This window comes from Callospermophilus lateralis, unplaced genomic scaffold (genome assembly GCF_048772815.1).
Source record: "Callospermophilus lateralis isolate mCalLat2 unplaced genomic scaffold, mCalLat2.hap1 Scaffold_89, whole genome shotgun sequence".
Taxonomy (NCBI): Eukaryota; Metazoa; Chordata; class Mammalia; order Rodentia; family Sciuridae; genus Callospermophilus; species Callospermophilus lateralis.
Window position 1 is genome coordinate 6103003 of NW_027517018.1, and position 14983 is coordinate 6117985.

General features: G+C 34.0%; 1 protein-coding gene across 1 annotated transcript in view; it reads left to right on the top strand.

Moving 5' to 3' along the window:
- Window positions 1-14536, top strand: part of LOC143390091 (EGF-like repeat and discoidin I-like domain-containing protein 3) — a 132848-nt gene extending 118312 nt beyond the window's left edge. Inside the window, exon 6 of the mRNA XM_076842689.1 lies at window positions 14265-14536. Coding sequence (XP_076698804.1) covers window positions 14265-14536 — 272 coding nt within the window. The remainder of the gene's footprint in view (window positions 1-14264) is intronic.
- Window positions 14537-14983: the final 447 nt, after the last annotated feature.

Consider the following 14983-nt stretch of genomic DNA (forward strand, 5'->3'; position numbering starts at 1 on the left):
ATGTGCCTGACTCCAAACCCTTGTTCTGTGACTGTAGAGGGGGTGTTGACTTTTGGTGGGCCTCAGTTGCCTCAATTAAAACTGAGAATAAAAATACTATTCATGAGGTTATGTTGAAATGTCCAACAATTTTGTTTTTCTCTGTATAGATTTCATTTGTAATCTCCAGGGAGGTCTCTGAGATAAAATAGATTCATACCTTTGGGGCAATGCAGGATAGGGGATGACAGAGCAGAGAAAATGTATTGAAAGTTCATCTAGAAGAATTCAGCTTATTTAGCTGTTACTTGTCTCAGTTGGAGGAGTGAAAGATATTGAAAGAGATAAAAAAAGGGTGAGTGAGCTTGAATTGATAATGTATGCATTTCCAGGTACAGAACCACCCCAGAGGATTATACTTTTTATTATGTTGAGCCTTAATTGAATGGCTCAATAAAGTTTGGGAGCACTGTTGGTGACAGTCGCCATGAAAGATGTGGGAAATGTATTGTTTCACCAAACAAAATCCTGATATAATTATTGTTTGGAAAAGGTGAAAGATAGGCTTAAATAAAATTAATTAAGTAAATAAATTATGAAATTCACATCAAATTATACTTAAATGCCAAGTGCTTCTATCTGTGATTACAAGTATGCTTAGGATCTTTTTGTACTTAGAATAGTAACAATTAGTTAAGCTTGGAGGAAGATTGGAGAGGAAAGAAAAAGTCAGAGACACGAACTGCCAAAAGTATTTCTTTTTCTGCCATGTGAGTAAAATCTGTTCTAAGGTGTGTAGTTTGGTATTGCTAGAAAGAAAGTTTCCAACATCCAGGAGGATAACCTTTACCCTCTGAGCAATGGGAACCCAGGAAAAACTACATATTACCAGAAGAGTGAAAAAGTCAGATTTTCTAAAGATTTACTCTAAACTCAAGGTATAGGATCAGTGAGGGAATTAGCTGAGAAACAAAGAGGCTCATGCAAGCAATGGGTACTGTGTATGGCGGTACTAGCTAGATGAGAAAAAGAATCATTTAAATAGCTAAAGCACACATGGAATTTAATAACTAACCAGTAACATTTATTTACAGCTCGATTTCAAAACATTAATTTGTGGTATTTTGGAGTAGAAATTAGTGGATCATTTATCAATATTTAATCTATAACTTTTAGCAACTATATAAAGACAGTAAAGAAACAAGAAAATTGGAGGGTTCCATCCATGTTCTTAGGATTGCTCAGCACATATGCACCCAGAGCACAGACTGAAGTCACTCCACAAGAATGTTTTATTGACTTTCTGAAGTTTTGTTCGTTTGTTTATTTGCCGCAGTCCGGCTGCAGCAAAATAACCAGGGGGTGACGAGCAACTTGTGTAGATTGATACAGCAGGAATGGGAGCCTTTTATTGTAGGACAGCCGTTTATTGTAGGACAGTTTATTGTAGGACATTCCACACAGCTTATCTCAATTAACATAAACTAGATACAGCAGTCAACCAATAAGGAATCTCCACACTTAATGGCTCCCTGGTGTTACTTCACAAACCACTCCCTCTGGCAAAATGCCAGGCACCATCTTGACTTGTTTACAGACCCTAACATTTACTTGTGTTTTAACCATGTTCTTCTAACAAACACTGTGCAAAGTGTTTTTTTAATTTATCACAAAGTTATTTTTTCCCCTGAAACTGTCTCTTCACTTTACTTTCTCTGCATGACAATTCTTAAGAAACCAGTATGTGTGCATGGTTTTCTTATGTCTCCCAATTGGATCATGAAAAGAGTCGGTTGGGTGCTAATGAGTTTTGCATGATCATTTTTCCCCAATATATCCTCTTTATGCCCTTGGAAACCTAAAATAGAATGAATATTAACATTTTTTCCTCATGTTAATTGGACATATGAGTCAGGATGAAACAGAAAAGGCAATGCTGAAGATATGGGATCCAGGGGGTTCCATTTGGGCAGAAACGTCTTGTTACTTTTCTCAGTTATGTACTTGAGGAAATGAGACTTCTTTGATTATTCCAACAAAATTGCCAGCAGCTAAAGTTTCATTTCCATTTATCCTAAAGATAAAATTGCTCAGATGTTAAACTGGGGGAAAAGCATGATCATAAAGATGTTTTCAGAGTTGTAAGCTGGCTTGTCAAAGGGTTAACAGGAGCTTTCTAGAGGAGACCCCCATTTTGTGTCCCAGTGAAGAAAAGGGCCTGCCAGACACAAACCTATTTTAAAAGGAGGTTATTTAATTAGTTATTTTTCTTTCCAGTCAGTCTGGCAATACACTATGGAGAATCATTTCATTTTCATTCATTACAAGAGCCATAGCTTATATTTCCCCCAGGCAATGAGTTTTATCTGACAACTTGAATGCTTTGGTGACAGAAACATCTGATGATGGATACGAATAAAGGAGATGGCAAGTGACATGATATTTTGGATCATTTTCAGTAACTGTACAGGATTAATAAGTTTGCTTATGTGTATACTTAAATTTTTATTAAAGGACATTTTTTTTGCATGGGAAATGGGCATAGGTGTTCTATTTCTTTTTTCAATTTTCCTCTGAAAAGAAATGAATACATGCAAAACCTGTCTAAACCAGTGGCATTTGTTTAATCATTAGCTCCAGGTAGTTATGGTAGAAGTCAGACTTTACCAACCATGAATTTTTATCTTTTACTTTTGTTTTGTAACAGATAAACAGGGCTCCTATTCATGCTAGGCACATTGGGTATCATGTATTGTGTGTCAATGTCATGTTGTGCTGTTCATAACTTGTTGAAAAAAACCTATGAGATGAATATTATAGTCCCTGGAATACTCATGATTAGCCCCACAGTTCACATGCTTTGTGTTCTATTGGCATTATTCAGACCTTTTAAAAATAAAGTTATCTGGCTCCAACTCCAAGGAAGTTTGATTAAATCAGTCTGAGATTCATCTTGGCCTTGGGATGTTTAAAAGCCTCCTATGTAATCCTAATGTGCAGCAAATTTTGGAAACTGGATTCATCTGAAACTGCTGAAACGTTAAGCAAATTCCCCAAGCCCACGTAGCTAGTAAGGGTTGGTATAGGAATTCAAACCCAAACATTCTTCATTTCATAACTCAGTCTTCAATGAAGCAGGGCATCTTGTTGGTGGTGTTCAGTACTATTCAAAGTGGAGACTTCTAGAACTATATTTACCTTCACACCCATAACCAAAATTAAAATGAAGAGCAGTTTCCACAAACTGACACAATTAAAAATTTGCTAAGACTTAATAAGTTGCATAACATTATACTTGTTATCTTAGTTATTTCGTAAAATATTGCCTACATTTGAAAATTTTATGATCTAATGAAGTCATGCACTTTAAACAACCAAACTTAAAATGAATGTTTCTATTATTTCTTTTATCTTTGCCACTTTTATTAAAATGAACTGATAATTTTTCAAGCTACTAAGATGTGAGGGATATGTTGTCCTTACCCCCTGCCTGAGCAATTTATGGTTCACACAGTTAATGGTAATTGAGGAAAATTTTTCAACTGATTAAATATTTTCTTATTAATGTAAAGTAGAATTTATTTCTCTAGTTCTGTATATTTTATCCAATTTATCTTTTCTTTATATTAGAAACAGTCACTATGTCCTACTGTGTCCTTGTGATTATTAAATTAGAAAATAGTTGTGTTTACTATTTTTAAACACTTGACTACAAAAAAAAAATATTTCCAAGAAAAGCAAGTCACTATTATTTTCAGTTATACAAGATTATTTCAGAAGTGAAATTAATTCTCCTATCTCCATTTTGGTTTAATGACATGCAATATCTTATGTTTGAGGCTGATGGTCTTACCTGATTCTTGAATCCTGATAGAAATTAACATATGAGGGTGGTGAGCTCATTCAACATTTACAAGATGCAAACTTCTGGAGAACCTCATATTTTCTGTAACTCCAAAGTGAGAGAAACATGAAGTTCTCTTTTCTGTAAGTTTTTAAAAAGCATAGAATTCTAATTTTGACTATTTTTTTTCAAAACTTACAACTTCATGATGAGCATACATAGGACTATTTGTAGTTTAAAAATTTGCATCTGTATTATATTTAATATATTTATAAGAAACATATTGTTTGTCTTTTTAATAATTATGCTGAGTTATATAGAGTAATGTATTCTATTATGATATGTCAGAAAATAGCAATTTATTCCATTATGTATATTTTATTCAACATAGCTAACATTTCACACTTATTTCAGCAACTGAAAATGTAAATACAGACTTGAGGTTTTTAAATGGCTTTACTTGTCTATATTATTTAGTAGTGCTGATACAAATTCTAGATACTGTTTTTTTCTGCAAATGTTTTCCAAGAAAAATAAGCATTTAACTTGGACATGACATAATATCAAGGTTTATTTTAATATACTTTATAAGTTTAAAAAGAATCCAGAGTCATATTTACTATTTCTCTAGGATATTTCATATTCTTTACATTGTAAAACAGATCTGGTATGAGTCTTTGTTGAATGAGAGATAATGTATGAAAAACTGGCTCAACTTCTACAAATTCATAATTAATATGTTATTCTATTAAATTCTCCTAGAAAGTTTTTCCCACAAAACTACTAAAATATCCTTTGTGTTAGCAGCTTTACATTCAGTATCATTCAGAATACTATACTGAATTATCCCTTTCAGGACAACAAAAGCCATTTATGAATACAATATGCAGAAAATTTGTGATATTTTTTGTCTGTAGGCATGTTCATTTTCTAAAATTAATATTATCAAAAATTTATCTTATGTTCCAGCTCTATTCTGAAAATTAGAGAGAGAGAGATGTTTTAATTAACAATAAATAGCTCAGATTGTGACTTAAAGGGCAGATGTAAAAATCATTTACAAAAATATTGAGTCCCTTAGGCTGTGGGTTTAGTTAAATAGCTCAGTGGAAGGGTGAACACCTAATATACGTGAAGCCCTAAGTTCAATCTTCAGCATCCCCCTGCCCCCCAAAAAAAGAAACAGAGAAAGAGAGAAAGAGAAAATTTTAATTCTCTCTTTGTACAGTTTTTTGTGTTTATCTTCTAAATTAAACAAATATGTCCTTACATTTTTAAGAGGAAATATGTAGTATACATGTGTTTACAGTTCAAATGAACCAATCATCCTCTACACATTTTCAGGATCCATTTGGCTCTTCATCATTTGTCCCATGAGTTTTCAACACGTTCTAACATTAGAGAGGGCTCATTATGCTATACCTTGTCATCTGCAATGGCTTTCTGTTTCACCTCTTGGATTTCTTTTGACCTCTGGAACACTGAGAATTCAAACTCACCCTGACATGACATCCTGTGTGAAGAAAAGTATAACAATATTGTATGGAAAAGATGGATAGATAGAGCTGGTAATTGAATTTGAAACTATGATTTATCTCAAAAATAAAAATCAGTGTCTGACATGCCAGTAATATTGCTTTATAACAAAACATCAGAGGAAATGCCTTGTATCATTTACCCAGATATGCATTTGCCAAAAAATCTTAAAAGATATAAATAACTTAAAAGCACAAAAAGGAGTCTTCTGCATAGCAATGCTTGAATATTTACATTTGGTATTCAGTTCATGCTTCTTCAAGCAACTGAATCCCTTCTTTAGCATTTTACCTTGGCATTAAACCCCTTTTTAGCTCTTTCCTGTTTTGTCAGAAAGCAAGAATAGATATACAGCTACTGGTTTTGAATTGCAGGCTTTTGACTATACAGACAAATGTTTCATCAAACCATGTTGTTATCTTCATAGTTGGTAGAAGATGGATGTGCAGTTTAAGTGGAATCCTGAGTACAAGTTACTGAAATCTTGCCTGGCTGCAAAAGTGCACTTAGCACTTGAAAACCCCATATGCTCTTCTGTTTTTGAAAAAAAAAAATTGCATCTTAAGCAAACTAAAACACTCTTTTCTCTTGTCCTCCAGGAGCACTGTTCACTGTGGTAGAATGATAATCTTATTAGATTGGGTTGACTTTTGTGAATTATCTCAATAAGAATTATGGCCTTTGAACACTAGAATGCAAAGGCCCTACTACTTAAATAACATTGATATTCTGCAGCAATATTCTTATAAGTCAGCTTGGGGAAATAATAGTGGATAATTTCCTATTGTAATTTAGCTTATTCATAAATTTAACTTTTCCTGAATTCAAATCAATTAATTTAAACTGATAATGTTTCATAATTGAATTGAGATAACAAAGTGTGAAGAAAAGCATAACCACATTTTATAGGAAAGTAGCTAGATTGCTGATAATTGAATTAGTAACATTATAAATGCAATTTTCATTTTAATCATGATATTTCCTCTACCTCTAAGAATTGACTCATGTTTATAAGTATTTCAGCATACCAAAAAAAGATTTTTTTAAGTATGATAAATCCTTAGAGTGATAATATTTATATTCAAAAGATTAATTCAGTTTCAAATAAGGAAGAGAAGTAACTCCGAAATACTGTTATTTGTTTTAATCTACATTAACCTATAATACTGAAAACTGCTAGTTTGTAGAACACTGTTCTAAGTGCTCTGGAAACAAATGATGCAAAGGGAATAACTTCAAGAAGTTTGTCATCTAACAGAAAAAAAAAATATGCACAAGTAGTTGTTTCTCATTTTTTAACCTGAACACCTTCTGAGACTTCCAATATGGAAAATTAGTAGAACACAATTTCCAACAGAATGGCAGAAATGCTTTCCTGGCCACATATTACAGAAAAAAAGCCTTCATGTTTATGAAGAAAATTAGCATTTATCTAAACTGAGAAGCCCATTTGATATAAATAAATAGACTTTTTTTTTCCTAAGGTGCATATACATTTTATGTGCAATCCAAATAAGCTTAATGGATGTTTTGGAAGAACATTGCTAACTTTTCAATTGCTAGTTTTCCCTAAGCAAGGTGGCTATGGCTCTGTGTTGAATTTGTACCCTGGTACAAAGAAGTAGTCTCCAGGATGGAGGGAAACAAATATCTGGATTTCTACTCCAGGTTCTTTTAGGGAGATCACGCTCAATGCTATGACCAAAGGCTGACACCTAAGAGGATGCTCTGTAGAAATGTGTAAATGAGTGGGAACTGGGAAGGCTGTGTGTGCCTTCACCTTCACATTTGCATTCTATATCCCAGAGCCTCCTTTACCATCTCCCCATTCCAGTTACACTGGAACATTCAGGGCCTTTCCCTGAGATCAATCTTTCTGATTTTTTTTAAATTTAAATTTTTTAAATTTAAAAATTTTTTAAATTCCTGTCATCATTCCATCCCTGACCCTCTTCTAATACAACTTCCTCACACTAGAAAAACAATTGCCTAGAGAGAAATCAGATCAAATGCATGACGATTTAGATGAGAAAAAAATCTTCAGGACTCCTTTTATGGGAACAGTGTGAGAGATGGTGGCCTTGATCCTCCCTTACCAATGTAAAACTTGATCTGAAGACTGCTCTCACACAAAACAAACATTAGGAAAATGAAGCCAAGGCATGATCTAGACAACACAGAGGGAAGCTTACATTTGAATCAGTATTAATTTCTGCAGTATTGGAGGTCATCAGTAATTCATTCACCAATCTTCATGTTCAGCACAATTATCACGCTATGCTAAACACCAGCAGAGGACTCACTCCCATAAGAAGATGAGATGCTCAGAGAAAGGGAGGACTCGAGATGTTTAAAGGAGATTTGTTTCTTACATGGTTTTAATTTGAAATCGTTTCATTCTGAAGATGTCTGGATACTGAGATAGAGCAAATGAAAGCAGTGGATTCCTGTTACAGATTCAGCCATGCATCTTACTTATTTGAAAGGCTTAATCAGCACACTCAGGAGCAAGATGTGAGGCATCTTGTGGCGCTGCTTACTTGTCAGCTGCAAGATCAATAAAATGCAGACACTATTTTTTGCCACACTCCAAAGAATGAGTTTGCAGAGTGGGAAGGACTTCACTCTGAAGCTAATTTATTCACATGCAAAGTTACTTTGAGGAGGGCATTTGGGGCTTGGCACCAGCTGGCCCAGCTGCTCCAGCCCAACCTACCAGGTGACATTGTTCATTCAGTTTTAGTCTGAACAGCAGGTCTCAGGTCAGAAGGCATTTCCAGTCCACCCAGACAATTCAGATAAAGCAGTTTTGTTAAATGACTCTGTAAATGATGCCTAAAGCCTCTGCTAATCAATGTTAAATGGACTCATTAATTTAGGATTATTGTCATACCTGACAGAAACAAGGCCAATACCAAAGGTGCATAAACATGATCTCACAGCCAACAAATATAGAACTGTTATGTTCTGCCACTCTATTCCACTACTGCCTTCCACTGTTGGACTCAGCACTGATCAAATTACCACTGTGTCCACTGTGGGAGTAAAGAAGAGGTATTTCAGAAATACCTGGTAATGCCATGTGGCAGGTAGTTGAAAAATAGATCCACTCCACTCTCAGTCTCATTGTTTTTCATTAGTAAACAAATGCACTTCCCCTTTTTCAGCACAATTTCCATAGAAGTCGTCTGTATCCTTGAACTCTTTAGAGAGTACAGATGAAAAATGATTTTTAAAAAATTTAAAATGAATTATATAAAATGTTACGATGTCACCTGTAATCTGTACCGTTTGCTTACATTTGTATTTTTTTAATTAATTCCTTCTACAGATACTTTCTAAAAGCCTTCTAAAATTGAAGTTTGATGTTAGAGATAATGAGGAATATAATTCCTCCCTGCAAAGGGGTTCCCATCTTATGGAGCAATAGAAGTTGCAGGTCAGGAACATACTGAGGGCAGCTTGAGAGCAGAAACAATTTTCACTTTTCAGTCCTGTCCCTGAAACCTGGTTGATAGAGCCTGTCAGGCCCAGGGTAGTGGTTATCACAAACTCATGGAACAATGTTCAAACCAGCAATAAGAATGACTCTTGACAGATTTTTAAGGGAGGAATTAGGTTCACTGTTATTATTTGTTAGACACACCAATTGACCAATGTCGATTAAAGGGCGCATTCTCTGAGCTGCCTGCAGTTTTTGAAGCTCATACTTCATTTCCTTCCTCTACCCTACAACTAATCATTACTAGGACTGCCTATTCTTACTTCCTAAATATTTTTTTTAACTCTTACTCTTCTTTTATACTCACATCATTTTTTTACCTAGACAACTGCTATTTCTATGTGTTTGGGGTGATAGTTTATTCCCTTTTAATTCTCCCTTTCATGGTACAGTGAGTATGATCTATAATAAATGGTAATGTGGCCATCATTACAATCTTTCAAAAACTCTCCATAAGTGACAGAATTAAGTGGTATCAACAATCTCTTCAGCAAAATCATCTAAACTATCTCTGCTTCTTCACACTGTTTCTGAACTTCCACTGTAGAACCATGTTGGTCTAATGACACTGAACTACCTCTACCCCCATGATACCAGCTTGTTTCCCACTTGTATCTGTTTTATGTTTCTTCTCTACTCTGCTAGTCCCCGTTCTTTTTTGAAATTTTTTTTTCCATGAACCTAAGACTTGATTTTCATTCCATTCTCACATTGATCTCTGTGCATCTACCAATCCACAATCATTGGCTATATCCTATTTAAAAAAAAAAAAAGTTATTGTTCTGGGTGTCTTCCCTACTGAACTGAAAGTGCTTTGGGGAAATGAATACTATAAATGTAGCATAGTAGGCAGCTTTCGCTTCCCACTCAGAGATCAGATTTAATATCACCTCTCAAGAAAGCCATCAATGACTGCTTGACCCACCTTCCTTTAAATTTTTTTTCCCCTTTCATAGTACTTACAACTTAATGGTCTTTTCTTGTTTATTTAAGTATTTTTAATTTGTCTCCCAACTAAAATACGAATTCCTTGCCAACAAAGACACTTCTGTCTTATTTATCCCTTGGTATCACCACTGCCTAGAAAGTGCCTATTATATAGCAGACTTTCAATAAATATGTATTTTTAAAACTGAATTACATGAATGGAATATGGATGAATGAATAGACTGATGGATGGTTGGGCACATAAAAAGAGTTCGAAACAGTAACTCACACTTAAATTGGCAATACATAGGCCAATAATGGTCTCAGGTGAATTTTTAACATCTCAAGGGGTGTAGAACACCATAGATCCTCCATATTTACTTTTGTGACAGTTTTAATACATCCCAATCTGTGAATGCTTTGTTTATCCTGAATGCCATTCATGATATTCTTCATATTCCCTCCATATTAATTCTCCCACCCTCTTCCAGTAGTAGGAGATTCCCCCCAAATATAGTAACAGCAGACTTATATCAGAGTCGACCATTGAAGAATCATGAACACTTCATCTGAATTGCAGGCTTATCTTTGACATTGTTAACTTACCTCCCCACAAGTGTCCTCATTTATGAAATAGGGTTGATAACCTTTTTTTTCCTGAAAGTATTATTTTGAAGATATGTGAGAAACTCATTTGGATGCTCTTTTCAAACTTCAGAGTTCTCATTTGATATTAATTATATCATTAATCATTTGTTCATATTCCTTCCTTCAGTTATTGATAGTAATGGCAAAGAATAATTCCATGTTATTTCTTTTTAAGCATCTTATTGTTGATTTTTTAAAGTGACTTACTCTTAGGTATATAATCATTCGCACTCTGAATTGCAACTCCTTCATTGGTTTGTATAACTGTTAGGTTTAATAGGACGCTGGGGAAGTGGATAGCACAGGCAAAAAGGAAATTAGATTTTGAACCTTTTATTATGATGACATCCAGTTGATTGTGGTCCACATGATTAGTGAAGAAAAGATGCTGTTGTGACAACTTTCCAATGTAAAGTAAATATAAAGCTTAATTTGCACATTAGTTTACTGCTTACCAAAAAAGTAAGAAAGAAAAGCCTCAAAAACAAGGCTCAGCACATATTTATTGAGCTCTTTCTGTGTACTAGAAACTGTGCCTATGAGCATTTAGCAGTAAAATAAACCCAGTGTTGCTCTGAAATGGCTAAAATGCCAGGAACACCTCAATTGAAGTCCTTTAAAATGAACTTACAGAGCCATATTCCTTGTTTTTAAGTAATTTATAGTTACAAAGGAAAACCAGTTTATCTTTATCCTCCTCACAAATGGTGAATTAAGTGTTATTATAACCCAGATTGGGGCTGGGGATGTGGCTCAAGCGGTAGCGCGCTCGCCTGGCATGCATGCGGCCCGGGTTCAATCCTCAGCACCACATAAAAACAAAGATGTTGTGTCCGCCGAAAACTAAAAAATAAATATTAAAATTCTCTCTCTCTCTCTCTCTTTAAAAAAAATAACCCAGATTGTTAAAAAGTAAATAATCAAGGATCATTAGCCAATAAGGAAGTTGATACATCAGACTCAGGCTTTATTCAAGAATCTCGGCCACAGTGGTGTTTTCTGTGGTGGGCTTTTCTGACTGTATGTGGGTGATAGAGTATGTAGTTAGAATTGTTATAGCTTGTTTAAAGGAAAACAACTACAACATGGAATGCAGGACTGGGGACATTAGTGCTTGTAAATTTAACAAGAAGTGAGAAACCTCATGGGACAATACGTGATACACTGTTAAAGCTCTAGATCAATAAAACATGTCAGTGTATATGTTTCAAATTTTTTTAAATTTCTTTTTGTTGTAGTTGGACACACTACCTTTATTTTATTTATTTATTTTTATGTGGTGCTGAGAATCGATCCCAGTGCCTCCCACATTCTAGGCAAGCGCTCTACCACTGAGCCACAATCCCAGCCCTTTAAATGTTTTTAAAATGAATGAATGTTAATGATTGAGATCATTATAAAGACGAGGAGCCTTATGGCAGACAAACCATGCAAATTTGTAAAAGTCACTTCTTTGTGTTTGGATTCCATGATAATGCTACAGCCCACAGCCAGTAGGTTTGCTGATGTGTTCGATAATAAAAGGTAGGTGATAGGTTAAGAGAATTGACAAAGTAGACTTGCTGAATAATGGTGGTTTGAGATCTACTTTTGCTTATCAACTGGCTGCAAATTCAATGAAGATGTCCAGTTCAGCAGGAGGTCTTCAGATGCACATTGCCTGATGGCACTGAGTCCTTGCTAAGGCTATCAAGCAGTTTAATTGATCAAGCCCGACTCTGTAGCTCTGCCAGTCTATTTAGTGACCTACAATAAATGGCCCATGATAAATGACCTCCCTGCCTGCTACATTTTTCTATCCAAACATTGCACAAAGCAAGGACAAGGATCCTTGAGACTCCTTTAATGGCAATATTCTTAAAAGGTCAGTCTCCTACAGTTTTTAAAATCAGATTGAGTGTCATCATGAAAGTTTCTTAGGGCTTTTATGAAGTCTATAAAGATCTTGAAGTTTAAAATGGGAAGCAGAACAAGAATCTGACGAATCAATATTTGAGATTTTAGTGTTAAGTATTTTGAAATGTGAAAATCAGAGTATTATCTGCAACTAATAGTACAATTCTGAAAATGAATGACTTCTTAATGACTTCAAAATGATAGAGAGTACTGTGTAAAGTGTTGAAAAGTTCTAAGTACATGTTTTAAAGTCTTTTGAAACAGACTTTGTTATCTAGATAGAGCATATACATTATTTCTTGTCAACTTCAAAAGATACAATGTTTACTATATTAATCATCTTCATTAATGCAAACTGAATGTGATGACTACTTATCCACATGCTTCCATCCTTTTCTTAAAAAAAAAAACATTTAAAGGTGTCAAAGTCTCTAGAGAAATGTTGATAATGTGCCTAAAGCTGCTTACTATTAAACATGGAATGGAAAAGGAAGCATATAGCAATGAAAATATGGTTATCAATGAGAAATATTTCCTACTTCTAAAAATATTATAATCCAACATAGGAATTCTTCATTTTATAGTTTCAAACTCAATCTAATCACAAACATTGAATTACTGAATAATGTTGGGCTTTAGTAGTAATTAATGTGTGCTGGTAGCAATCACCCATCCAGTTGACACCCATATGCTGATAATGATAGCAATGCACTCTTTTTATGTTTTCAGGAATTCCAAAAACATTGTCATAGATTTTCTATAATAAGATTCTCATATTTATTATTCAAATCTAATATGGCAAAATTTTGAATATAAGGTTTAAAATGTTGGTAAAATTAAGAAAATCAGGTATTAGTTTAGTTATATTGTAATCTTACAATGAAGTTTTAAAATTAAATTTAAAATTAGTGAAATTTTCTAAAATGATTAAGAAATCCAACATTCATAATATATACAACTGTATATAATATATACATATGATTTTTAGGTGAATTTACTTCCATTTCTAATTTTAGGAATTAAACACATCTGATATCATCAAAAATATCATTTGTATCTATTATTATTTAATTATAGTGTTGTCAATTTTTATTAGGAAATTTTCACAAATTTCCAAGGCAAAAATTTATAGAGAAAATTTTACAATTTAAGTTGTAAATGCAGATACTTTCACATCGAGTTGTGGATTTTGAACTAAATATATTGGAAAAATAAATATTTTAGCATCTTCATTTATTGATGAGTACACACACTGTCATTTATATTGCAGTATCATCTTCTCTCATTATAAAATACTTTTTCTATGTACTTCTATAATTTATTATATATCATAGGTAACAAATCTTTCAAAACACTGATAAATTTACACAATGCCTTTTTGTGAAAGGATAACTTGGAATAGTTGTAAAATTTCAGGTCAATAGCTTATAATAGTGAAAATATGCTATTAGTACGAAAATCATTTTGACCCAAAACTCAGCTGTATGCTGGTCAGGAAATAATAGATGCACAGATATTTGCTGAGGGCTTATGATTTATGAGGCACACGAATCTCTGAGAATATAAAATATGAGATGGGGCTCTTACATTTTTTATTTTTATAATTGACAAGAAATACGTCTTTTAAGAGCATTATGCTTTTGCTGACGTGATCAACAACCAAAAAGATAACAGTACATCAAGCAGAATAGAAATACAGAAAGAAAGTGCCTATTTAGAGGCCACTTCCAAAACATAGGGAAAAAAAGCTTCAAGAGAAGCAAGAATTATTTCCTTAATGTAGGAATCAATATAGATCAGTCCACTGGGACTTAAATGTCATGGATGTACAAATTAAAATTACTTTTCAAATATTTCCTATCAAATCATAACCATGTTTTGCATATGTATTATTTCTAATACATTTGCATTTTTTTTCTGATTTGTTCCCAGAATGCTCAGGCCCATTGGGAATTGAAGGTGGCATCATATCAAATCAGCAAATCACAGCTTCATCCACCCACAGAGCTCTTTTTGGTCTCCAGAAGTGGTATCCCTACTATGCACGTCTAAGTAAGAAGGGACTTATAAATGCCTGGACAGCTGCAGAAAATGACAGATGGCCATGGATTCAGGTAACAATGATGTGGGAGGCAGTGATTGTCCAAATGACCTGGGTCACTGTTCAGAGAAAACAAGAAGGAATTCATCATGACTCTTCCTAATAGTCAGAGGAAAGGGTGATGTAATTAAGGGCATAAATTGGTTACAGACTCTAAAAATGAAGGAAAAGTACATGTTCCACTTGAAAGTGTGTTCAGGGGATTCAAAGTGTTAGAACTCTTGGGTATAAGTGCACTATCTTAAGTCATATTTAAGATGGATGCCTTCTCATCCACACTATATTAGCAGCACCTTAAACTACAAGAATTTTTTTAAAAAAATGTCTTTTTTTCTTCTGTTTCTAAGAAGTATCTCCACATGTAAAAATATAAAATATATAGGCTATGATAATACCTTGACACTCTCTTTTTATAACTATCTAACTAGTCATTGATATGTGCTGAAGGGAAGAAAAATCCAATATATGTGAGGTCAGAGGAAGAAGTAATTAATTATCTTTATAAAGATACATGGGGAAGACAGCTTTTGAGGAAGGCCTTGGAAGTGTT